At 53.4% G+C, this 24,246-nt stretch overlaps 2 protein-coding genes across 5 annotated transcripts; both read left to right on the top strand.

Annotated features, from left to right (window-relative positions):
* The first annotated feature begins 41 nt into the window (after positions 1-41).
* On the top strand, positions 42-1,450 carry LSM10 (LSM10, U7 small nuclear RNA associated). 3 transcript variants are annotated; one of them, XM_030964443.1, is made up of 2 exons: positions 42-89; positions 879-1,450. In XM_030964443.1, the coding sequence occupies exon 2, from the start codon at positions 884-886 to the stop codon at positions 1,253-1,255; it is 372 nt and encodes a 123-aa protein (XP_030820303.1). In that variant the 5' UTR covers positions 42-89; positions 879-883; the 3' UTR covers positions 1,256-1,450. The 3 variants fall into 3 exon arrangements, with proteins under 3 accessions (XP_030820303.1, XP_030820301.1, XP_030820302.1); XM_030964441.1 differs by having other exon boundaries at positions 48-89; positions 792-1,450; XM_030964442.1 differs by having other exon boundaries at positions 57-89; positions 804-1,450.
* Positions 1,451-2,450: 1,000 nt separating this feature from the next.
* On the top strand, positions 2,451-23,904 carry STK40 (serine/threonine kinase 40). 2 transcript variants are annotated; one of them, XM_030964420.1, is made up of 12 exons: positions 2,451-2,523; positions 8,497-8,609; positions 10,514-10,633; positions 11,590-11,675; positions 12,143-12,286; positions 13,007-13,234; positions 14,040-14,092; positions 16,933-17,048; positions 20,138-20,282; positions 20,573-20,692; positions 20,965-21,049; positions 21,711-23,904. In XM_030964420.1, exons 3-12 carry the CDS (start codon positions 10,522-10,524, stop codon positions 21,882-21,884), a joined length of 1,263 nt encoding a protein of 420 aa, XP_030820280.1. In that variant the 5' UTR covers positions 2,451-2,523; positions 8,497-8,609; positions 10,514-10,521; the 3' UTR covers positions 21,885-23,904. The 2 variants fall into 2 exon arrangements, with proteins under 2 accessions (XP_030820280.1, XP_030820281.1); XM_030964421.1 differs by having other exon boundaries at positions 8,497-8,621.
* Positions 23,905-24,246: the final 342 nt, after the last annotated feature.

The raw sequence follows: 24,246 nt of genomic DNA, 5'->3' as shown, positions 1-24,246 counted from the left end.
CCTTCCAGCCGGGGGCGGGGCGAGGGGCGGGGCCGCGCGTGCGCGAGGGGTGGGGCGGCGCGGGCGAGCGCGCGGGAAGGCGGCGGCGCGTGAGTGCGGGGGGGGCCCGGTGTGCGGGAGGGGGGACGGGGACAGGGACGGGGACAGCTGGGGTGGAGGGGGGGTGAGGGCAGGGACAGGGCGAGAGGGACACGGTGCACCCCGGCGGGCGGGGAGGGGGGAGGAACGTGTGCCAGGGGGGTGGGCGAGGAGAATGGGAGTGACTGGGGCGAGGGGCGGTGTGAGAGCAGGTGAGAGTGAGCGGTGATGCGTATGCAGGTGAGAGTGCGAGGGGCGATGTGTGTGCGTGCAGGTGAGCGATTGAGGGCTGGTACAGTGGGCAGGTGTGTGTTCAGGAGTTAGTCCCTGTACAGGTGTGTGTGCAGGGGTTGGTCTGTGAGCAGGATTTGGTCCTTGGGCAGGTGTGTGTGCAGGGGCTGGTCCGTGTTGAGGTGTGTGTGAGGGGGTTGGTCCATATGCAGGATTTAGTTCATGTTCAGGTGTGTATTCAGGGGTTGGTCCGTGAGCAGGAGTTAATCCATTTACAGGTGTGTGTGCAGGTGGACATACAGGGGTTGGTCCATGTTCAGGTCCATGTTCAGGTCCATGTTCAGGTGTGTGTGCAAGGGCTGGTCTATGGGCAGGTGTGTGTGCAGGAATGGGTCCATGTGCAGGGGTTGGTCCATGTGCAGGTGTGTGTGCAGAGGCAGATCCATGTTCAGGTCAGTGTGCAGGATTTGGTCCATATTCAGGTGTGTGTGCAGGGCTTGGCCCATGGGAAGGGACTGCTCCCTGTGAGGCACAGCAAGCAGGTGTCCCCAGCCCCTGTCCCGCCGCAGCCGCCATGGAGGTGAGCCACTCGGTGAAGGAGCGCACCATCGCCGAGAACAGCCTGGTGATCCTGCTGCAGGGCCTGCGTGGCCACGTCACCACCGTGGAGCTGCGCGACGAGAGCGCGGCCGCGGGGCGCGTCACCAGCGTGGACGCCTTCATGAACGTGCGCCTGGCCGAGGTGACCTTCACGGACAGGCAGGGCGCCGTGTCCCGCCTGGACGAGCTCTTTGTGACCGGCAGGAACATCCGCTACGTGCACATCCCCGACGAGGTGGACATCCGGGCCACCATCGAGGAGCAGCTGCAGGCCATCCACAGGGTGCGCTACCTCGGGGCCCGTGACAAGGGACGCAGGGAGTTCCTCCCTGCCAAGCACAAGTGAGGGCCTGGCGCTGCCCACGGCAGCCAGGATGGACCTGGGTGGATGTGCCCCTTTGAGGGACTGCCAGCTCTCTGTTCCACCCAGTGACGTCTCCCAAGGGACGTTTTCCCCCAAGGACTTGGGGCTCTGCTGTTCCCCCCCACCTGCAGAGGAGCAGGACTGTTTTTTGTAGTGAATAACACCACTTAAAGGCTCTGTGGTCTCTCTGCTCATTTCATCTTCCATTGGCAGCTACTCATGTCCCTCCTCCAGTGGCCAAAGAACTCTTGACATCCCACTGCCCCTGGCTCAGCCTTTCCATGCCCACTGAGCAAAGGGCTTGCTGTCACCAGCATGGCCACCCTGGAGCTGCTGGTGCTGAGCAGGGCAGAGGCTCGTTCTGGTCTGTGCTCATCATCCTGCTGAGACACCATTCTGGAAGTGTTCAGCGAGATGAAGGGGAGGGAACATGCAGGGGAAGGGGCAGCACCGTCTGCCTCAAAAAGCAGGAACGTGCTTCACCCAGGACACAGAATGCTGGCACTGCCGGCTCCTCTGCTTCCTGCCCCTCCATCACCAAACTCTGCAGTGCTACCATAGCCTGTTCCCACAGGGACCCCGCGGGACACGGAGCCGGGGCTGTGCCCTGGGGGTGCTTGTTGCACAGGCCTGGGGCTGGGCAGCAGTGCAGGGCAGACTGGGGGGCCCAGCCCGGGGGGTTCCAACCCTGCCGATCCCAGCCTGGGGCTCAGAGCACGGGGGTTCTGTGGTCCCAGTCCAGGGTGTCCCAGTTCGGGGTGTCCCAGTCGGGGGGACACAACCCAGAGTGCCCCAGTCCGGGGGTCCCGGTGGCGCCGGGCGGCGCTCTGTGGGCGTGGCCCATTGCTCCGTGGGCGTGGCCATCTCGATATGCCCCGCCCCTTGGCCAATCACGGCGCGTTCGAATCTCCCGCGTGCTCACCAACCCTGCGGGGTCCTGGCCCCGGCCTGAGCCAATCAGCGCCGGATTCATCGCACCACAGCCAATCAGTGTCCGCTGCTTGCTTCCCTCTCCGCTGCACGTCCCAACCAATCAGAGCGCGTCGCAAAAGCCGGTCCTGCCCCTGGGCTCTCCTCCAATCACCGCCCGCGCTGTCGCCATCGCCCAATCAGCGCCGCCGTTTCCCCATTCCGGCGGCGGCCGGCAGGGGGCGGGCTGGCAGCGGGGGGCGGTGGCGGAGCGTCACTTCCGGTGCCAGGCGGCCGCCGGAGCGGAGCGAGGCCGGGCCGGGCCGGGCCCGGGGCCATGGGTGAGTGAGGGGCGGGAGAGAACGGGAGAACTGGGACCGGGCCATGGGTGAGTGAGGGGCGGGAGAGAGCGGGGGAACCGGGGCCATGGGTGAGTGAGGGGCGGGAGAGAGCGGGGGAACCGGGCCGGGACATAGGTGAGTGAGGGGTGCGAGAGACCGGGGGAACCGGAACCGGGACAGAGCCGTGACTGAGTGAGGAGGATGAGGGAGAGCGGAGGGAACCGGGACTGGGCCATGGCTGTGGGTGAGAGATGAGGGAGCTGGGGCTGTCGGTGGATGAGGCGAAGCAGGGACCAGGGTAGAGTGTGGGGGACATGGCCCGGGACCCGTCCCCATCCCGGTCCCACCGCGCGTTGGGCCGGGCCGGGCGCTGCGGGCAGACCCGCCGGTGGTACCGATCGTCCTGGGAGCCCCCCAGATGCCCTGGCCGCCCGGTTCGGCTCGGTGTGCCGGTGCTCTCCAGGCTGGGGGCTCGGTTTGAGCCCCGCAGCAGCTCGGGGGGCTGAAGGAGGCACAGCCCGTGACTGGGGCTGGCTTTGCCTCCACTCTGGCCAGGAACGTTTGAATTTAGACTTTGGGCACCTCTGTGCCCGGGAGGAGCCTCGTGTGCCTCAGCAGTGAGTAGGTGAGGGCTGTGCCTCTGAGTGAGGGTGAGTAACAGCAGCAGGTGTCAGAGCAGGGACGGACCCTGCCCTGCACTCCCTGCAGCTCACCCCGGGGGCTGGGGGACCTCCCACCCCCAGAGCCGGGTGCTGTCCCTGTCTGGTCGTGGCCTTTGCGAGCCCTGCTCTCTGTGCAGTACTGAGCGTGTGAAAGGTCTCACTGCTGGGGGGATCTCGTGGGACATCATCTCCACTGCTTGCACAAGGGCTTTGGGGTTGTGCTCCCTCCTGCCCAGGCTGTGCTGAAATGGGCTGCACCAGAGCTGGGGGTTCAGTTCTTTGCTAATTTAGAGCCTTAATATATGGGCTTAACATCTGCTGGTATGAACAGATGTGCTGGGGGTGTGGGGCTGCAATCCTGTGTCCAGAGGGAGCTGGAGAAGTCAGAACAGAGGCTGAGCCACCACCCCTCTGCCATGTGCTGTGGGACAGCTGGCTCCTCTGAGGCAGCAGGTGAGGTGCCTGGCACCCAGGTGAGGCGTGGCCCAAGGGGCAGCAGGGCAGCACTCACCTGCTGGCATGGAGCCCTGGGCTGGCAGCACTCAGGATTCAGGACATATTTCCCCATTGCTGGAGGGCTCGTGCTGCATCCATTGATTGTTTCTCTGTGGTATCCATGCTGAGGGTTTGATCCCGTAATTGTGTTCCTTAAAAGCAAAGTTCAGCTGGGCTGTGACCCTCAGGATGTTTCAGAGCTTGGGACAGGCAAGGGAATCCTCACGGGCACTGAGCTGGGCTGTGATTCAGCACAGAAAGGACATGGACCTCTTGGAATTAATCCAGGGGAGGCACCAAGCTGATCAGAGGGCTGGAGCACTTCTGCTGTGAGAGAATTGGGGTTGTTCAGCTGGGAGAAGAGAGCCTTCAGGGTGACAGAACTGCCCCTCCCAGTACCTGAATGGGCTACAAGAAAGATGGACAGAGACTATTTACAAGAGCCTCAAGGGGACAAGGGGGAATGGCTTCACACTGACAGAGGGCAGGGTTGGATGGGATTTTAGGGAGAAATTCTTCCCTGTGAGGGTGGGGAGGCCCTGGCACAGGTTACCCAGAGAAGCTGTGGTTGTCTCATCCCTGGAAATGTTCCAGGCCAAGTTGGACAGGGCTTGGAGCAACCTGGGGTAGTGAAAAGTCTCTTTGCCCATGGCAGGAGGGTGGAAGGGTCTTTAAGGTCCCTCCCAACCCAAACTATTCTGTGACTATGAACAGGGACAGCCCTGGGATTGTGCCTGAGCTGCCCACTGAGCTCAGGAGGTTTTACCTGTGCGGGGGCTCCAGGTGCTCCAGGCAGATGCAGTGTGTGTCTCCTCTGTGCCTGGGAGCTCCAGCTGGACAGAGTAGGTTCTGTCTGGCCATTTTCTGTGGCCATTTTCTGTGTGAAACAGGCTGTTTTGGTTAATATTTTTTTGCAAGCGTGCAGTTCCTGTCAGTGTGTTGTCACACTGCAAACCCCAGTAGCGTAGGCCTGGCAGCGTGTGCAGGTAACTTCAACACGTTTGTCTCCAGGTAGGGCCAGGTGAGTCACTGCTGAAAGAAACTGCAGCCACACCTGGCTGGGAAGTGTCAGCACGTGTGTGGGTCACACTCTGTGCACACAGAGGTCCTGCTGCAGGGGCTTGTGGCATATTGATAGTGTCAGAAGCAATAAATGAGAAATAAAACCTTGTCATACAACCCACCCCGCACCCCTGGTGGGGTTTGGAAGGTGAGCACAGCTTGATTGCAGGCACAGACAAAGTCAGGGACTCGTGCTGGGGCAGCAGTGCAGCCTCAAGTGCTGCAGCTGCATTTCCAGGCTCCTGCTGTCAGGATGTTGGGCTGGAGTGGGGATTTTTCCTGGTGGATGTGGCCTGTGCTGCAGCACGAAAGGGTTAAGCTGAGGTTGGTGTTTATGTAACCAAAGAGGGAACTCCCAGAGATGAGTCCTTGGCTATCTCATGTGTTGATGCATCAGAAGGGCTTGAAGAAAGCCTGGCTTGTTGCTTGCGCCGTAGTTACGCACTGGAACCCTGTGCTTCAGAGTTTCCCTGGCTGCCAGGGGGGGCAGCCAGGATGGAATTTGCTTTCCCTGCTGTGTGACTTGGCCTGTGGAAGCCTTTTTTGTCCCTGAAGAGCTGGAGACTGACCACAGCTGGATGTGGGTGGAGGTAAGGTGTGCTGGGCTCCTGTAGGGACTCCCAGGTGCTGGCTGAGCCTTGTTCATGTGCCTGGGGTTCAGCTGATCCACAGGTTGGGCTGAGGCAGGAGGATCTCCAGTGGGGCAGTTCAGAGGTGTTCCTGTCTCCCAGATTGTGGAGCTCAGCGAGTCCAGACTCCCCTGGGTGCCTTCCAACAGCACAGGGCTGTCCCAGCCCCTCATGCTGCGCCAGTGCCCCAGCATTCCTCCTACTCCTGTGGACGGAGAAACTCTGTGCCTGGTTTTGAGCGAACTTCTCGCTTAGGGAAGAAGTTGAATGAGTCTCCTCTGGGTTCCAAGAACCCTGTGAGTCAGGGCTCTGTTTCGGGAGCAGGCTTCCCTTCCCGGAAGGGCAGCGCAGCGGAACACAGGCTGCACTGAGTCATCCAATGGGCTTTTATATATATATATATATATATATATATATATATATATATATATATATATATATATATATATATATATATTATTGCTTCTCCTGGAGAACCGTTCAGCTCCCAGAGCCTTCAGTAACTAACAGTTAACATTCCTGCACAGGGAATCTCCCCCATGCTGTGCAGAGGGAGAGTGGAGCTCACCCTGATGCCCCCACTCCTCCTCCCATGTGAGATGATGAGCAAGGAGCCAGGGAAGGGCTGAGGCTTCCCCTGTGCATTCCATGTTATCTTTAGGGATGAAATTGTTCCTGGCTGATGTCGGGAAGGCTGAGCTGGCTGCCGGAGGAGGGACAGACAGGATGGGCCTGGTTTGGCACTGAAGAACAACACAAAAGTCCTGTGACTGAAACTTTGAAGGACACTATGTCCAGAAAGTAACTTTTGCCTGACTAAGAGTCATTTAAATATTAAAATGCACATCAGCTTAATGAAGTACATGCTACCACACATGACTCTCTCTCAATTCCCCCCCCTAGATCATGCTGTGTGTAGTGCAGGAGGAAGAGGATAAGGGTGGGCTGTGGATGAGGGGAGCAGAAATTTCACCTTTTGAGGAGGAAGAAAAGCTAAAAAACTCTTGGATACACTTGGTGAGTGAGGGGCGGGAGAGAGCAGGAGAACCAGGACCGGGCCGTGGTTCGGTCAGGAGAGACTCTCCTTTCCCTGTTCCCAGGGTGGGATGATGTCTTCTTGGTCTTCGAGGTCTCTGGATGTGCTCCTGGTCTCTGAGGACCAGCTGGGACACATGGGGTGTGTTTCTGAGCAAACTTCATACACTTAATGCAACAGCCTGCCTTCCTTGGGATCTGCCCCGCAAACATTCCCTTTAATCCCCCAGCCAGTGACTCCTCCGCAGGCCTGCCCGATCCAAGCTCCGCCTGTTCTCAGGGAAGCTTTTCCAATGAGAGCCGAGCTCTGGCCCTGGGCGTGCTGATGACTCGGGTCTGAGCTGTTCTGGCCGGGTTTGCCCGGGAAGGAGTGAGGCAATACTGGGATCGTTGCTCCTTGCAGTGACACCGACCTGCTGGTGTTCCATGTGGGAAGCTGGGCCGTGCTCCAGCTTTTTCCCATTTAATGTTTTGTTCATGGAGCTTTTTAGGTCATGTTCAACACAGCTTCCCATGAGCCAGACTTAAATGTGACCTTGGATTAACCATCACTGATAAATACTGCCCACTGTGGTATTTGGCTGGGAAAAGGTGCAGCCTGATGCTGCTCATGTGATTCTGTTTTTTTAGGTTTGTTTTTGCAAGCATGAAGGCTGCACAGAGAGGGACAAAAAGCTGTGGAGCAGCTCTGCAGCTTCATCCCAAATGTTCCAGCTTTTGGCTTCAGGAGGGAATGCTGGGCAGGAATGCTGCTGCAGTGGGTGATGGAATATCTCCATCTGTGGGCTCTAGTGGCAGATCCCTGGAATGGTGGGAGCTCCTTGAAGGAACTTCCCAGCAGTCCTGAACTTCCAGCGGGTGCTCTTGGGCTCTGTCACCTGCTGCTGGTTCCCAGCCCATCCACTGCCTTATTCACCACAATCAGCTCATCACAGCAGTGGGGTCAAGCACTTTGGGGTTCCCAGTCCTCACATAAGAAGTGTGACCACCACTGAGCTCATGCTGTGCCCTTGGGGCAAGACAAGCCCCCCAAAAGTGCAGTGTGGGCTGGATCAACTGCTCTGGAGCCATGAGTGGTTCCTGTGCTGCTGAGTAATCCTGCTCATGCCCCAAAGGTACCTTTTCCAGCTCCAGCTCTGAGCTGTGGCTGCTGGACTGCAGGACCTGCTTGTTCCTCATTCTGGGATGAAAAGGGCTTTCCTCATCTCATGTTTTCCATTGTTGTTACACCAGGCACTGGGACATGCAGTAATTCAGGAATTAAACAATTCCCTTAAGCTACATAATTAAAAGGCATTACATTTAGGTCCCCAAATTAATTGATTCATAATTCTATTATTAAAGCCCTAGTTAGCACACTGAGAGGCTTTGGACTGGTTTCTCCAGTGAGATGTTTGATACATCCCATGTGTCACATCAAAATTAAGTATAAATTTCTATGCTGGACTTGTAACTTTGTCTGTGTGAGGGACCATTTCTGTTCCAACAGCAGGACAAGGGAGGAGGGTGGTTTGATTCAGCTTGGATTTGGGGAGAAGGGATGCATCTGTCCACAAACAGGTGGGACTTCCCAGTTCTTAAGACTGAAAAGAAAAAAATCATTTTAACATCAGCAGGATCAGTCTTGAGAGAGAGCCTCTTACATTGCTGCAAGGAACCAGGACAAGCCCATGTTTAAAACACTCCATCCCAGGGACAGTGGTATCAGATACTGATCTGACCCAAACTCTGCTAACTCCTAGTGTCATAGAAAGCTGCTGGTGGTGGCAAGGAGTCTCTTGGTGCTCAGTCAGGTGTGTTTGAGATGCTGTTAAGCCCAGGCAGGTGCTGCATGGCAGGGGTTCAAGTGGAGCCTGTGTTTGTACCTGCTCCAAAGGCCTGCCCTGCATCACTTGGCAGATGGGTGACATGGGAATGTGTCCAGTAGTGCAGGGATTGAACTTCCAGATCCTTTTATTCTCTCACCAGGAGCTTCAATCCTTTTCCAAGCCTAAATAAACAGCCCAAATAAAGGTTCAGTGCATCCTGTGTTATCATAATCAGAATAATCCAGAACCACAGCATCAAGTGTATCTCATTTCACATTACAGATTCCTCGACCTTTTGCCCATCCAGCCTTCTCCAAGGTGACAACTCCTGCCTCCTGAGACGTTGGAAAACCTAGTTTGGAAGAAGAGTAACGATACAGTTGATGCTGAACTACGTGAGTCCTCAGGTTGTTTTGATTACAGTAGCACCATTTGCACCAGCAAGCCAAATTGCACAATGGATTATCTCAGAGGTCCTGTGCAGGGGGTTTCTCCAGTAGAAGTGTTACTCACGTTTCCAGCTGAGACAGTGATGTGCAAGGAGAGGAGGAGTTCATCAGGATGTTGGGTCAGGGATGCAGAATGGGCAGAGCAAGGAGCACAAGGGGGTCAGAACTGTGTCCTGTTCAGCTCATTGGGTTGGTGACACTGCTCTGTGGAGGTGTGAAGGTGCTGGAGTCAGGAGTGCAGAGATGCAAAGTCTGCTGCAAGGCTCCTCCCTTTATCTCCTGGCTGTTGCTGGTCCTGGACAGGTGCTGCTGGATGAATCAATGCAGTGAGATCAGCCTGTGTCCACAGAAAGGGCGGGACTGCCAGAGGGTGAACTTCACTCACAGGGAGGTGATTTATCAATCTCTTACATGGTGAAACACCTGGGCTCTTCTCAAACAAATATGTACAACCCAGAAAATATTTTCCCCTGCCTGTTGTAGTAACCTCTTATGGAAGAACTCCTGGGATTGGGCTTGAGTAAGGAAATGGAGCTGTGCTTGGTTCCTCTTCTCATCTACCCCCCAAAGTATCTTTAAAAAGTGAGAGCACAGACACTGAATGTGTAAATGTTTGCAAAAGTCTTTGAAGCCGTTTTCTAAAATCTGGAGATGAAGAGGAGCTGTACTGGGAGCAGAACTTCCATTGGCTGGAGCTGATGGATGTGGCGAGCTCACACCACACCCAGCAGCTCACCTGAGAGATGCTTTGCCAGCTAAACTGAAACAAGACTTTTCTTTAGTTTTAGTCATAAGCCTTGAATTTATTTGGCCCTTTAGATCTTGGCTATGCAAATTCTTTTCAGATTTCTGAGCAGCAGAAAATGGATGTTGGAAATGAGACTTTCTGCACTGCCTGAATAAGGAGAGGTAGTTGAGTTTTTAGTTGTTGGTGCTGAATGGTGGTGATGTGTGGACCTTGAATAAATTCCTAGATGCAAACCGTAAGATTCACATCTAATAGATCAAATGGGGTTTTGCAAATAGCGGTTGTGCAGGAAAACACACATGTTGTCACCAGTGTTGCCTTCCACTGGAATGTCCATTGGAGCATTTAATAGTGTGTTAATTCTAAACACAGCGTTGATTCCTGCACGTGGAGGCTGAGGTGACAGGGTTTATGTGCTGGAGTCCAAATTCCAGCTGCACTGGATGTAGGTAGATGGAGATGTAATAAGGTCAGAGTCTAATGAGGTACAGAGAGAGGGGACTTTTTTCAAGGCTAAAAATACATTTTTGAAAAAACATTGTGAACTGAACTGAATGTCAGAATAACTGTTGTGCTTGTTTTCTATGCCCTTGTTGGGGAAGGTGAAAGACACTAATTTTTGTGGTCAGTTTTGTGCATTCTTGGCTGTTTGAGGAACAGACTCAAGCCTCTGAGGGACTCAGTGGGTGGCTGTGATGCCTCATGTGGATCCTCTGTGAAGAAACCCCCAAAAGGCTGCAGCAGCAGCAGACACCCATACACAGGGCTAACTTGGGCATCTTCTTTCAGAGCTTTTAGAATATGTTAATTTGCAAACTTGTTTTTGCTGTAAAACAAGCTTTAATTATCTTGACTTGTTCCCACTATGTCTCTCAAACAACTGTTGTAGGAAATGTTGCCCTGAATAACGAGGCTGATTTATGCCTTTAGAGCTGCTCTGAGCCTGCAGCCCACCCCTGGTCTGTCAGCAGGGAGCCAGGGCTGTGTGTAGACACACAAGTAGGCAGAGCCACCAGTGCATCTGTAGGTGAGAGCCTTCCAGTAGAAATCAGGGATAACAGGAGAAAATAACTCAGAGATGTGATCTCTGTTCTCTCTCAAGAGCCAAGGATGAAGCGGCGAGCATCGGACAGAGGAGCTGGGGAAACATCCGCTAAGGCAAAGGCTCTGTGTGCGGGGATCTCCGGGAATAACGCCAAGAGAGCAGGTCCTTTCATCCTGGGTAAGCAGGGAGGGGGCTCTGCACTGGCCAGGGTGGCTGCTGGTGGCAAAACTGAAAACAAAAGGCACTGTGGAGTGTGGGGAAGCAGGTGTGTAACTCAGCATCTTACCTGAGAGCACAGGTCACCAGATGTGCAGAGCAGCAGCCTGGGAGCTCCTGCAGCTGGCCAAGCTCAGGAGATGTGGGATCAGCAAGGCAGCAAGGCTTGGGAGAGAAATAGATCTTGATTTTACCCCCTTTGGGGTTTTTTTTGGATTTGTTTTGTTTCGTTGAACTCTGTTCTTAGACTTTGTTAAATACCAAATTCATTGGGGGGTTTTTTGATTGTGTTCAACCCTGCTGACCTGGAATGTGTTGTCACATCAGCATGGGGGCAACTTAACAATTCACTAGTGGTACTCAAAGTGGTATGTACCAAGGCAAGGCCACTCTGCCAGCTCTGGACAGTTGCTAGAATAGTTGTTGGTTCAGAACTGTCAAAAATCTTAGACTTCACGTTGGAAACCAATGGGAAATCAGTTGGAGCTGACTGATTTAAAGTGAGGAGTGGAGACTGTATGTTTACTTGAAATCTGGGCTAATTTGGACACCCCTGAGCCATCCTTGCAGAGGTGGCAGCTGTGTTCCCAGGTGTGGCAGTAACAGTTGCCATGGGTGTTGCTGTGAATGTAAGAGCTGTGTGGTTCAGGCATGCAGAAATTAGGATTTCTGCAAACAGCCGGGCCATGTGCGGGCTTTGATAAATGTTGCTCCAGAGAACAAATGAAACATTATCCCAAAAGGTTTCAGAGTTCAAGACCTTTTTTTTTTTGGCTTTAGATTTGTGAAAATGCACTCAAGCCTCCTGCAAAAAAGGGAACTTGGTGCAAGCAAACATAACTAGTGACAGCTGATGTAACCCGGGTTAGTCACTGCTGCTGGAGGGAAAACAAGTCTGTTTCTGCTTTGTGCTGTAGGTCCACGTTTAGGTAACTCCCCTGTGCCAAGTATTGTTCAGTGTTTGGCAAGAAAGGACGGGACGGATGACTTTTATCAGCTGAAGGTAAGCAAACTGCAGGCTCCCAGACCTTCAGGACTCTCCAGCTCCTGTGCAGAAGCACTTGGGCAGTGAGTGAGTGGTGTGGGCTGAACCAGTGCAGTGGGACATGGCTGCTGCAGCTCCCCCTTGGCAGGGCCAGATCCACGTCCAGATCAGCCCTGAGATGAGACCTCTGCTGCTGTGCTGCTCTCCCAGAGCCCTTGGATCTGTACCTGAATGGGGCAGCTCCAGGAGGGTAAAAGCACCTGGGATATTTGCAAACAGCCACCTTTCCATGGTTCTACCTTAATGAAGCTGTTGCTGTGCATTCTGCACAGATGGTGCTGAGTTCAGACAGGCCTGTGGCAAGGACACAACCATCAGAGCACTTCCACCAGCTGTAAACACATGGGAATGCCAAAAATGAGAGAGGGCTGGGGGCGTTTGTGTGCCTCTGGGAGCTGTAAAAGGCATTTTCCCTTTTCCTGAAGATTCTCACCTTAGAAGAGAGAGGTGACAAAGGAATAGAAACCCAGGAGGAGCGACAGGGCAAGATGCTGCTGCACACGGAGTATTCTCTTCTTTCCCTGCTCCACAACCAGGAAGGAGTGGTCCATCATCACGGGCTCTTCCAGGTACACTTGGTCACCATCCAGGCTGGGGCAGTGCCAGGGACTGCTGATGGATTGAGCTGCTTTTGTTTAATGTACAGTTCGTGCTGACCCTGCTCTTGTATTGCAGCACTCTGAGGTTAACCACCTCAGAGCTGCTTCAGACAGGAGCTCTGGAGAGTACAGTAGGCTTTTGGGAAATGTGAGAGCATTTACAGGCACTCAGCACCCCCCCTTCAGACAGAACAACAGTTTGCCTATTTCATTGGCAAATTAATTAGCACCTTTTAGAATTAAATTTGGGTTTTTGGTCTCTGTACTGTTTATAACTTGTCAGAGGGGACAAATAGCCAAGAAACTATTTCAGCAAGTCAAACCAGTCACTGTGCTGATCAGTTTTTGTGTGAGTGGATTGTGTTGGGGTTGGTGCCTTTAGGGCTGTTCACTGATGTGAGGGGCTGATAGCAATTACTGCTTTGGGTGTTGGCATTGCCTGACTTGCTGGTTACATTTTGCCAACACACTTTTCACTTGAGACCATCCGTACTAAATCTTAAATAAGCCAAATGTCCAGCTCAGCTGCATCTTGTTTGAAATCCTACTTCAGGACAGAGATGAAGCACTGTGATTGCATTTGCTTATTTTGAGATCACCCCCCAGTTATTGAGTTATTTACTCTGCCAGGCTCTGTGCATGTGCCCTGGAGCTTCCCTGAGGGGTTGCTGCTGTGTTTGCCTCCCCCAGGACCGAGCTTGTGAAATCATAGAAGATCTGGAAGCCAACAGGATGGTCAGGAAGATGAAGAAGCGCATTTGCCTGGTGTTGGACTGTCTCTGTGCTCATGATTTCAGTGACAAAACAGCAGATCTGATCAATCTGCAGCATTATGTCATTAAAGAGAAGAGACTCAGCGAGCGGGAGACCGTGGTGATATTTTATGACGTGGTACGAGTGGTAGAAGCATTACACAAGGTGAGAGCTTGGAAAGAGAGCTCCCTTCCAGTGCTGAGAGGCAAAATTTTCCCATGTTAGAATAGCAGATGCTTCAAAACTTCCTGGGGCAGGCAGTGGCCAGGTTACAAGGCAGGGATGTTAGCAGCATAAGACCTCATGCCCCAAGCCCTTCTAACCGTGCTCCTCACGTTTGCATTCCCTTCCCTCTCTGCTCCTCACGTTTCTGGATGATAATGTGGTGTTTGTGGGCTGTGGAGAGGGGCCAGCTGGGCTGAGGGCAGGTCAGGTGAACCACAGTGTGGTAAGCTCAGACAGGGGCACTCAAAGAGGAGAGCAGAGCCTGGTCAAACACAGGAAACAGAAACTGTTTCCTTGAGAAGCAAAATAAATCAGAGTGTAAGAATTGATTGGAGATCAGAGCCTCAAGCTGCAAGTTTTGAGATCAATGAACCAGAAACTATTGTAATAAAAATGGATTCTGCTGGTGTTTGACTCGTTCCCCTGTGACACAGGGCAATGCAGCTGGGTCTGGTAAAGGAATGCTCATCAGACTGCTCTAACCAAGCCTGGACACCTCAGTTCCAGGTCTCTCAGATACACTAAGTCTGTCTTTGTGTTCAGAGTAGCAAATTTGCTTGTTCTGTCCTGATCACAATCAAAAGTGAAGGGCACAAAGTACTCAGGGTGAAACCTGACCTGAAACCTTGACCTGGGTTATTTCAGTGTGTGCAGATGCCATGATTTCTTTTTAGTGCTCTTGTGCAAGTATGAAATCTATACTTCTACAACAAATAAGCTTGTAATACTCCTATATTTTTTACAGAAAAATATTGTGCACAGAGACTTGAAATTAGGAAACATGGTGCTAAACAAAAGGTAAGTGTGCTGGAGAGCTGCTGGCCTGGCAGCAGTCTTGTTTCTTCCTTGAAGCAGATTTCTAATGCAAACACAGCCAAAGGCAGCACTTGTTGAGTGCTCCTGTGCAGGAGAGTGAGGAAAAGGGAAGCAGGCTGTGCAAAACCACATATCCAGCTCAAAGTTATATTAATTAATCTCCAAAACTGAATTTAGCCCCACCTAGGTAGATCATTTTTCCCACCCAGCTTAGTGGCCCCTTGTCAGGACTTCTTTTTGGATTCTAACTGCTTAAAACTCAATTTTATAACAATTTAGTAACCTGCAAGAGAAGCATTGATTTTATATATATTAAAAAGAACCAAAAAAACTATGGTGATTGGTTCTGTGCCCATAATTCACCCTCCATCATGCTAAAGGCATTCCCAGCCTTGCTGGCTGTTCTACAATCACAGCAGTGTTAGATCTGACTGCTGCCCTGCTGTGTTTTTGCTAGCAGTGAAATATTGACTTATCTAAACAAAAGCACTTCTGTCCAGTGTGTATTTGTATATGAAATGGCTCCCTTGTTCCCTTGCTGGTTTCACAGGAGCCTCTGGAGCCTGGCAGGTGCTGGATGCTGGTGCAGACCCAGAGGGACCAGCCCAGAGAGGGGCAGGAGCTCAGCAGGACCTCAGGGCAGGGGGGGGTGGCCTGGCCCTGTTTGGTGGCTCTGTGGAGCTGCTCAGTGCCTTGGGGTCTGTGTTCTTTACCAGCAGCCTAGTTCAGCTCAGATCCTCTGCTCTCTCCTCCAGGATTACATTACTGACTAAATATTTTGCACTTACTTCAAGAACGAGTGGAATTCATCCTTTTCACACTGTCTGGGTTTCTGTGGAATGAATAAAAAGAGGGAAGGATGGAGTTCTGCAGGCTTTGAGTCTACAAAGCTTGCAGGTTTGCTGGGCTCACAGCTTGCTGCTTTCTCCTCCCTAACACTGAGAGGAAACAGGTTTTATCTACAGAACTTGAACTTCTTGGTTCCCCCCCACACACACAGCTGCTGCTGCTTCTCAGGGCCACCTCTAAGTTGTTTAAAGTTGTTTCTGTAGAGCTGCTTTAAGATAAAACTCTTGTGCTTGCTGCTTTGATTCTCCTCCTTGCTGGAAGAGGCAGACAAAGGTTGGTGCTTTAAAGGATGCATGCAGAACTTCCCTTCTTTTCTGGGCACTGAGTACAGGAGAGCACCCCACCAATGGAGCTACACCCAGGGCCTCACTAGCAGGGGGAGGTGTTTGAAGCTTTGAACAGACTTGCCAGAGTCACTCTTTGTGTTACATCTCTGCTTTTGCTTTTTTCTCAGCGTTGGTGAGGGAGAGCTGCAGCCTGTGCAGCAGTGAGTCACAGGGAAGGGTGGGAGAGGCGTAAGAGCCATCTCCATGGAGAGGAGCAGCCCGTGGGGCTGAGCAGAACCCTTTGTTCTGCTCCAGCCCTGCTCACAAAGAGCCAGGGCCTTTCTCAGGGCAGGGAAGGAAGGTAACAACGTGGCACTGCAAGGTCCTGCAGGCACATCCCACCTGGGGCTCCCTCAGACTTCCTTCCCCACAGACATTAAAGCCTCTCAGATTTCCTCATAAACCAGTGCAGGAGGAGTTGAGAGATTACAGATTAGATCAAATTTCAGAGACTAAATAGAATCAAGCAACCCTGAGCATTTTAGTGTCCTATAGAGCACTTAGTCTTTTAAATCCTTAACAAATCCTGCAGCTTGTTATTCAGCCAGAGAAGTCTCCTGACAGTTGAAGCTAACACTTCTTAAACACAAGTCTGTCTGTTTTAATAACCAGCTCTCCATGGCCAACCCACACTTGGTTCTATTTCATTTGTCTGTGAGACTGGCTGGAAATGTTTCTTTGTTATTATTGTGACTGATTTAATCCATTCTCTCAGGTTCTAGCTGTGAAATACTTTTCAAGAAATCTTCCAGACAATGTTTTTGTGTTCACACCTTTACATTGTAAGTTAAAATCCAAATTATCTGAATGACAGGGAGGATTAATGGAACAATAGTTTTGTAATTAGCTCACTTGCACTGGAAAAATTTGTTTATGGGAGCTGGCAGTACCATAGAGAAGTAGGGGTGAACCAATAAAGAAATTCTGTGTACCTGCAGCTTTCCCTTTTCTGTGTGAGGTTTTTGGGTGTTGATCAGGCTTTGTGTTGTGCACACCTGTGTGTGGAGAGCAGTCCTGTGGATCAGATGGAGCTGCCACCAGGCTCCTGTGTGGGACTCTTGAGTGACACAGGCGGGGTTGTGCTGAGTCTGATCACAGCTCCTGCAGCTCCTCTGGTGACTGTAAACACCCAGTGCTCAGGGGCCAGGCACGGGCAGCTTCCACAGGGTGTTTTCCCTTAGCTCCCAGAAGATGCAGTGTGGAGAAGATGGCAGCTGGGAAGTGCAGGGCACAATCAGCAGCTGAAATAAACCTCAGCTTTGTTCACACTCATGCTCTCCAGTGCTCAGGCAGCACCTGGGGCAGATCCTGCAGCTCTGGTGCTGCAGGCTGGGATGTTCCTAGGAGATCAGCCAAGGCTGCAAGATGAGCCAGGTACAGGCTGTGCTTACAGCCACGCTGACACAGGCCACCCAGACATTGTCACAGAGCCTTTTACTACCCCTGTGAGTGCCTTGCAAGCCTTGCTGCTAGGCATGGAATTCCTCCCCTTTGGGACAGAGTTAATTTTACACCTCTGTGTGTCTTCTCCCAGCACTTCAAGCCTCCTAGAAAGCCCCACATGCACAGTCCCTGTTCTGGAGTCACCTTGCTGTCTGTGCAGGATTGCCTGTGTTCCCTGACCCCCTTCCCTGTGCTTCTCCCCAGGACTCACCGGATCACCATCACCAACTTCTGCCTGGGGAAGCACCTGGTGAGCGAGGATGACCTGCTGAAGGACCAGCGTGGCAGCCCTGCCTACATCAGCCCAGACGTGCTCAGTGGTAGGAATTCCCCTCAACACTCATTTCACTCATTTGTGCCTCCTGACAATAAATAAAACCACCTGTTGTGTTCCCATATGCACCTTCATGAGAGCCTCTTAATTAAGGTCCAGTTAGGAGACTTGGTCTGGTTTTCCAGCTGGGAAAGTTGGAGGGGAGGACTGAGCCTGACTTTTTTCTTAAGGCTTGTCTGAACTTCAAAGCTGCTTCAAATCTGGCTGTTCCCAAATGAGTCTGACTGCAGACAACATGTTCTATTTCCAGTGTCAGAATTCAGATCCTGAGGCTTTCCTTAAGCTGCAGGTAAAACCCTGGGCCCAAGGGGCAGCCAGTCCAGATCCCACCAGGATGTCAGTGCATTCCAGCTGTGCACTAAGAGCACCAGTTCCTCCAGCTGCTGCTCACTTCCAGTGACCCTCTGGGCAGCTTCTGGACCAACTGAGAGGAGTTACTTACAATTAAAGGAATGATGACAGCAGGCCAAAGCAGTCTGGGCTGGATCCCCCGCTCCAGCAGCCTGGCCTGTGCCTTGTCTCCAGCAGAGGCTCTGAGCAGAGTCTGGCTCCAGCACAGAGCAGCTTTCCCTGGGGTCCTCCTGCCTTTAACTGTTCCCAGTGCATGGAACCATCAGGAACAGCTGTGCTTTCTGTCCAGTTTCTCTCCATGAACTCTCATCTCTGCTCTGTTCATAAATCTTTGGGACCAGCTGGGATCCACCCCAGAGTGATGAGGGAGCTGGCAAATGAGCTTGCAAAGCCTGTCTCCATCATTTACCAGCAGTCCTGGCTCACTGGGGGAGTTCCAGATGACTGGAAGCTGGCCAGTGTGACACCCATTCACAGAAAGGGTGGGAAGGAGCATCCTGGTAATTATAGGTCAGTTAGCCTGACCTCAGTACCTGATAAGATAATGGAACAGTTGATATTGATTTCATCACACAGCATTTACAGGATGGCCAGGGTGTCAGACCCAGCCAGCAGGGGTTTAGGAGGGGTAGGTTGTGTTTGACCAACCTGATCTCCTTTTATGACCAGGTTGGATATTAGGAAAAAGTTTTTACTGAAAGGATGATAAAGTTCTGGAATGATCTGCCTGGGGAGGTGGTGCAGTCAACATCCCTGGGGGTGTTTAAAACAAGCCTGGATTTGGCACTGGGTGCCAGGGTTTAATTGAGGTGTTGGGGCTGGGTTAGACTCAGTCTTGAAGGTCTCTTCCAACCCCGTAACTCTGTGATTCTGTGCTCCTGTACCAGCCTTTGAGCAGGCAGGAGTGGTCCTGGTTGTCGTTGTAGTGACCCAGGCATCATTTTGGGGTTTTTTCCTCTCATGCAGGTGAGGCAGATCAGTATTGAAGGCTGCACATACAGGTGGGACTGTGCACACAAAGCCTCTCCCTCTTGTAGATCCAGATATCAGGCATTAACACATGAGTTACTTGTTCCTGGTATCCCAAGCAACTGTATTGCAGAAATGCCCTCAGAGGGAGCCAGTCCTGGAGGATCCAGCCCCCGTGGACTCCCCTCAGGAGGTTTTTGTCAGGTTTGCAGGCAGCAGCAGTAAATGTAGCCGACCTCCTCCATCTTGATCTGCCAGGCAGGTTTGAGGCGCTTCCCTCCCGGCAAGGAAGGGAGCAAAGGCAAGCAAGGAGGTGGATCCTGGGGCTTTTGCAAGCCTTTCCTGTTCTGCAGGATATCCTGAGGCCCTTGTGACCAGATGGATGATAGAAGCCAACTGCTCTGCAGGAGCTTGGAGCAGTTGTGGCTCGAGTGACTGAAGGAGGCTACGAGGAGCTGCTCCTTCTGCTCCAGGGTGCTGATCTGTTCAGGCCTCCAGCTACCTTCTCATGTTTCTTCTCAGGGCACTCTTGTGGTGTAACTGGCCACAGGGCACTGAACAGGCTGTCTTGGCTGATCTCTGACAGTTGAGGCTGCTTGAGACCCTGCAAGGTGCAGTCTTAGCTCAGGACTCACCTGCTCTGCCCAGCCTGGCTCTCACTGCCATTGTGCTGCACCCCAGCTCCAGTGTGTGCCAACAGCCCTTCCCATGGGGCCCATCCTGTGCTCTCTAAAATGCTCTCCCAAAACTGCTCAGTCTGCAGCTCCCCTCCAAGTATCAAGGGGGAAGTTACTTGAGGACATTCCACCTTCAGGTTTGGCACATCCCTCCCTCTGTATTGCCGGTGCTCCTGGGCAGGGGGAAGCTGGAGCGCCTGAGGAATTAATCATTGTTGTGGGTCTCCAGGAGAAGCTGTCTCTGCTGAGGGATGGCTGCTGAAATGTCACAGCAGGAAAAGTTGGAGGAGGAGGGAGAGGTGCCTTTTTCTGAGCATATAAAGCAAAGAATAATTAGTACAAATACCAAATGCTGCAGCAGTGACTCACTGTGTGAGTCAGAGGAAGTCTCTCCCTGAGTCCTGTACTCTGCTGTAGCACTGGGTTTTCATTCTGTGACCCTGTCCATGCTGCTGTGTGCTGATTGTTGTGACCAAAGGGGTTTAGAAGCAGCATTTCCATCAGGTGAATCCTGGGGCTGCAGCAGCCTTGGGTTAGGGTTTGTCTAGTGTCTTTGTCTAAATGTCTTTGTGCAGGAAAGCACCTTCCTGCACACTCTGTGCCTTTACATCTGGCTTCAGTGGCTGTGTGCTAGATTCATCCCACAGTCAGAGTCCCTTCCCCATGGGCTCAGCTTTATCCTGCCTGGTCTTCTTTCCTGCATCCTCCTACCCTGTGCTCCCTGGTCCTTGAATTCCCTCCACCTTGCAAGCTGGGTGGTTCTGTGTTAGGGACACTGACCTGGGAACTCCAGCACAGCAGTTCCAACTACCTGATACCCTTAGTTCACAACAGGGATATTTCTGCTCCATGGGGAACAGGAGGACACTTGTGTGGAGATGGACAATTTGCTCATTCACAGAGGATGCCTTGGAAAGAGTTTTGGTGTGATGTTATGGGAAGCCTTAAGTGTTTTGGTTAATGCTTAGAAAAAGGGTCCCATGTGAGGGTTACTCAGCACCTCTGCTGTGGGAGGTGAGGGGGTTGCCAAGGCTGTGCTTTCCAGGATTTCCAGGCTGTGTGTGCCCTCTCCCTGCAGGCCGGCCATACCGTGGGAAGCCCAGTGACATGTGGGCGCTGGGGGTGGTGCTGTTCACCATGCTCTACGGCCAGTTCCCCTTCTACGACAGCATACCTCAGGAGCTCTTCCGCAAAATCAAGGCTGCCGAGTACACCATCCCCGAGTGAGTACAGCCTGCCATTCCTGCCTGCCCACGGGGGGCTGACTGGGCCAGCTGCAGCTGGAGGGGCTCCCCTCAGCACCCCAAGGGTCACAGCAGTACCGACAACAGGCTGGGTGCAGGAAGCAGGAGCAGGGCTGGGACAGCTTGTGGGGAGGAGCAGAGCAGTGGTGGCTCCTGTAGCTCCTGGCTCCTGTAGCTCCTGGCTCCTGTAGCTCCTGGCCTGTGCTCCCAGCACATCCATCCTGCCACACTGTGCCCAGCCCAGGCTCACCCTGTGTTGTCTGTCCCAGGGATGGCCGGGTCTCAGAAAACACTGTGTGCTTGATCCGGAAACTGCTCGTCCTGGACCCGCAGCAGCGGCTGACGGCTTCTGAAGTGCTGGATTCCCTCAGCTCCATCATAGCGTCCTGGTATGTGCAAGGGGAGACAGGACATGCTGTCTCTGGCCACAGGCTGTGTTGTTCCAGCTGTGGCTGGCTCACCTCACCAGAGGAGAGTCTGAGAACTGCAGTAAGCCTTTAAATCCCACATGTCCACCACTGTGTGCTGATGGATACAGCTGGAGAGGCCTGTGCAAATGCTTATGGTAGCCATGGCCATCCCAGTGGGATCTCCCTGGAGCTGGGTGAGGGTGGCTGAGCCAGTGCCATGCTCTGGATCCCAATGCTGTGCTCTCCTCCAGGCAGTCCATGTCCTCGCTGAGTGGCCCTTTGCAAGTGGTGCCGGACATAGATGACCAAGTGGCTAATCCTGAAAACCCCCAGGAGGTAGGTTTCCCTGCTTTCCCCAGAACTGCTTTTCTGTGCTGCTGCGCCAGTCCACCTGTGATGGCGCCCATTGTGTCCCTCAGCTGGGAAGGGGAGGGTGGGGAGGACAGAGCTGAGTCCCTCACGTTGTGCAGCGGAAGGAAAGGCCAATGCTGCTGGGAGCAGGAGGCACATCCAGCTGGCTGAGCTGCCAGGAAGTGAGCTCGGCCCCGGAGCTGATGAGAGCAGCTCACTCCGCTCCCAGCAGCGCTCACTCCCTCTCACACAGCTGGGAATGCTGGGAGGAGGCAGCAGTCAGTGTTGGCTCTGGCTCCCAGTGAGCTCTGCCATGGGAGCAAACATCCTGTTTTCCTGCCGGTTTGTTTCATGCTAGAAGTGTTGGCCACAGCCTGGCTGCCCAGGGACAGCCATGCAGGATCTGTGATGGTGCTGCAGGGACAGGGGTCAGGCAGCTGCAGCCTCAGTGCTGCCAGGGCTGGGATGAGCCATGTAAGGACAGAGATGCTGTGTCCTGGTGGCACTTCTAGCTCATGAGGAGTCCTGCCTGCATCCCCAGCAGCAGGTCCCTTTCCTGCATTAGGATCCCAGGTATCCCGTGGTAGCTCAGGCCCATCAGAGAAGCCGTGGGGCTGCCAGGTCTCTGACAGGTCGATCTCTGCAGGTGAAGGTGACAGAGGAGTGCTCCCAGTACGAGTTCGAGAACTACATGAGACAGCAGCTGCTCTTGGCTGAGGAGAAGAACACCTTGCATGAGGCCAAGAGCTTCCTGCAGAAGCGGCAGTTCGGGAACATCCCGCCCGTCTGCGGCGCCTGGGCCACGACGCGCAGCCCATGAACCCTTTGGACGCGGCCATCCTGGCCCAGAGGTACCTCCGGAAGTAGCTCCCCATGCCCCAAGAGCACGAGCACCACCCTGCAGTCTGCCCTCACCTCGCCTGCTCCAGCCTACAGCAATACCGGTGTCCCACGACGGGGAATAATGTAGCAATCCCAAGTTCTGTCCAGGGACACGCACTCACACCCGCCCCGGACGGAGAAGACTTTTGGAAAAGCTAGTTTTGGAAGCAGCAACCTCTTGGCATCTTCTGGAATCTGTTTTTTTAAAATCGAAGCCTAGATGACTAATCTGCTTTTGATCATGACTGTAATCTACCTCTCTTGTCTTTTTAACCATGCTGTTCTCTGGATCGAGCAAAGCCCGTGGGAAAGGAGGAGGAGACTTCCAAGGGTGAAGCTGCTGGCACAGAGCCGTGGCCGTGCAGCGCGGGGCCGGCCCGTGGCACCCGCTCCGTGTGGTTTGAATAAGCTTGGATTTATCAGGGTTTCTCGAAAGGCAGAATTTCTTGAAACCTCCCACTTCCCTTCATCTGCATCAAATCTGTTTTTGTCCTTACGTGCCACCTGGTCTGGCCATGCCGGCCAGTCCTGCGTGGCCACTGCTGTGACCGGAGAGCCCGGCCACCGCCTCAGGCAGGAGTTGAGGAGTCGTCCGGGCAGGGATCAGATCCTGTCCCCACTTCAAAGGTTTTGCAGGACTTGGCCTGCCAGGGCCCCTGCCCCCTCTCCCACCTCTCACTGAATCCTTTAGTTTCTAAGGATCTATGATTTAATCTTATTTTTCAGTAGCATATCCCAGGTGCAGTTACAGTTGCATTAATTCTGATTTAGCGTTTTCCCCCTCAGTTGTGGTACAGATGTAATATATGAGTTATAATGTGAAAAGCTTCCCAGAATAATTCGCCTAGAGATAGGAGGGGCTGGCTGAAGTCTCTACTGTATTTGTTCCCAGCTTTTCTTGCCATCCCAGCCCAAACCTGGGGCTGCCTCTGCCCTCATGCCAAAGCAGGGGAAGGACATCCTGGTTTGTCACCTGGTGCCACTGGAAGAGCTTTGGCCTGTGCTGAGAGCAGGAACGATTGTTTCTGAGCCTCATTTATGAACTGGATGCCTGTCTTGCCAGATGAACTGTTCTCACACAGAGCTCCCAGGGCTCCCAGTGCCCTGCCCAGGGCTCCTGCTCAAAGCAGCACCTTCTTCAGCTGCCTCCTTCCCTGGCTGCTCCCAGCCCTGGCATCACCCTCCTGCCAACCCTGTGAGCAGGGAGGCTTGGAGCTGAGGGGGCTGCCTTGCTTTTTGGGGCTGCACTGCTCTCTTAGTGTGGGCAGGGAGCGAGTTGCAGATGTTTGTAGCGTGTTATTGCCTTTTCTTGCCCCGGGCTGGGGAAGGGGACGGGGTCTAAGCTGGGCCACGCCAGCAGTGGCTTTGTGGGGACAGGGGCTGGACCTGAACCTCCCTGGCCGTGTTGGGCATTACGTCCTGCCTGCGCCTCGCCAAGGCCCTGTGGCCAGGCAGGGCCTCGTGAACACTAACACAGACCAGCTCCCTGCACCACCCCAGCTGAGCCAGTAGCCCCAACTCTTTCGCCTTATTTATTTTATTTTTAAATGATGGGTCTGTCCCGTGGGCTCATCACCCCCCTGTGCCACCAGCAGCAGGGCAGGGATCCCCTGAGCACCCCAGCAGGGCCCTGCTCTCTCCTTCTGGTTCTCTCCTGCCTCATTCCCTGTTTATTTTTACTGTTTTTCCCCAATGTTAAAGCAAAAAGCAATATTCTGGGACTCCCTGAGGCTGTATCACACCAGGATCCTGCAGTGGCAGCACCGGTCAATTCACTTGTGCTAAGGCAAACTGGAAGGGGGTGGTGCAGGGGGCATGGGGGCCACAGGGCCACGGTGGGACAGAGCCTGTTGTAAGGAAAAAAAAAAAAAAAAAAAAAAAAAGGAAAAAAATTTGTATAAAGACGTTATTTTTGTACTACATCGGAACTACTCCTGCATGTCGGCAATAAAACTTCATACGACAGCCTGGTGACCCCACAGGGAAGGGGTGGGAGGGATGTGTGGTATGGGGGATTTTGGGGTACTGATGTGCTCTGGGAGGGGGGCAGGCTCACAGATCAGCGGCCCTGAGTGCCCCATGGGACCCCAGCCCTGCCCTGCCCCAAGGCCCAGTGCCCTGAGTCCCGCTGGGCCTGTCCCTCCCGGGCCAGCCTGGAGCGGCTGCTGGGGACAGCGCTGGGATGCGGAGCCTCGTGTCCCCGAGGTGTGGTGTGTCCCACACCTCGGCCGGTGGGGCTGAGCCAGGACCACCCTCCGTGGGGCTGGCAGCGGCCCCGGCAGCTCTCTCAAACCCACGCT

This window comes from Camarhynchus parvulus, chromosome 23 (genome assembly GCF_901933205.1).
Source record: "Camarhynchus parvulus chromosome 23, STF_HiC, whole genome shotgun sequence".
Classification (NCBI taxonomy): Eukaryota; Metazoa; Chordata; class Aves; order Passeriformes; family Thraupidae; genus Camarhynchus; species Camarhynchus parvulus.
The sequence above is the reverse complement of the archived record's forward strand: the minus strand, read 5'-3'. Positions and strand labels throughout refer to the sequence as shown.

Bases quoted from the DNA above. Each gene is read 5' to 3' on its own strand.
- LSM10 (XM_030964443.1), top strand. From the start codon at position 884: ATGGAGGTGAGCCACTCGGTGAAGGAGCGCACCATCGCCGAGAACAGC.
- STK40 (XM_030964420.1), top strand. From the start codon at position 10,522: ATGAAGCGGCGAGCATCGGACAGAGGAGCTGGGGAAACATCCGCTAAG. The intron at 14,093-16,932 runs GTAAGTGTGCTG...GCTTCTCCCCAG, and splicing joins AACATGGTGCTAAACAAAAG to GACTCACCGGATCACCATCA. The intron at 21,050-21,710 runs GTAGGTTTCCCT...CGATCTCTGCAG, and splicing joins ATCCTGAAAACCCCCAGGAG to GTGAAGGTGACAGAGGAGTG.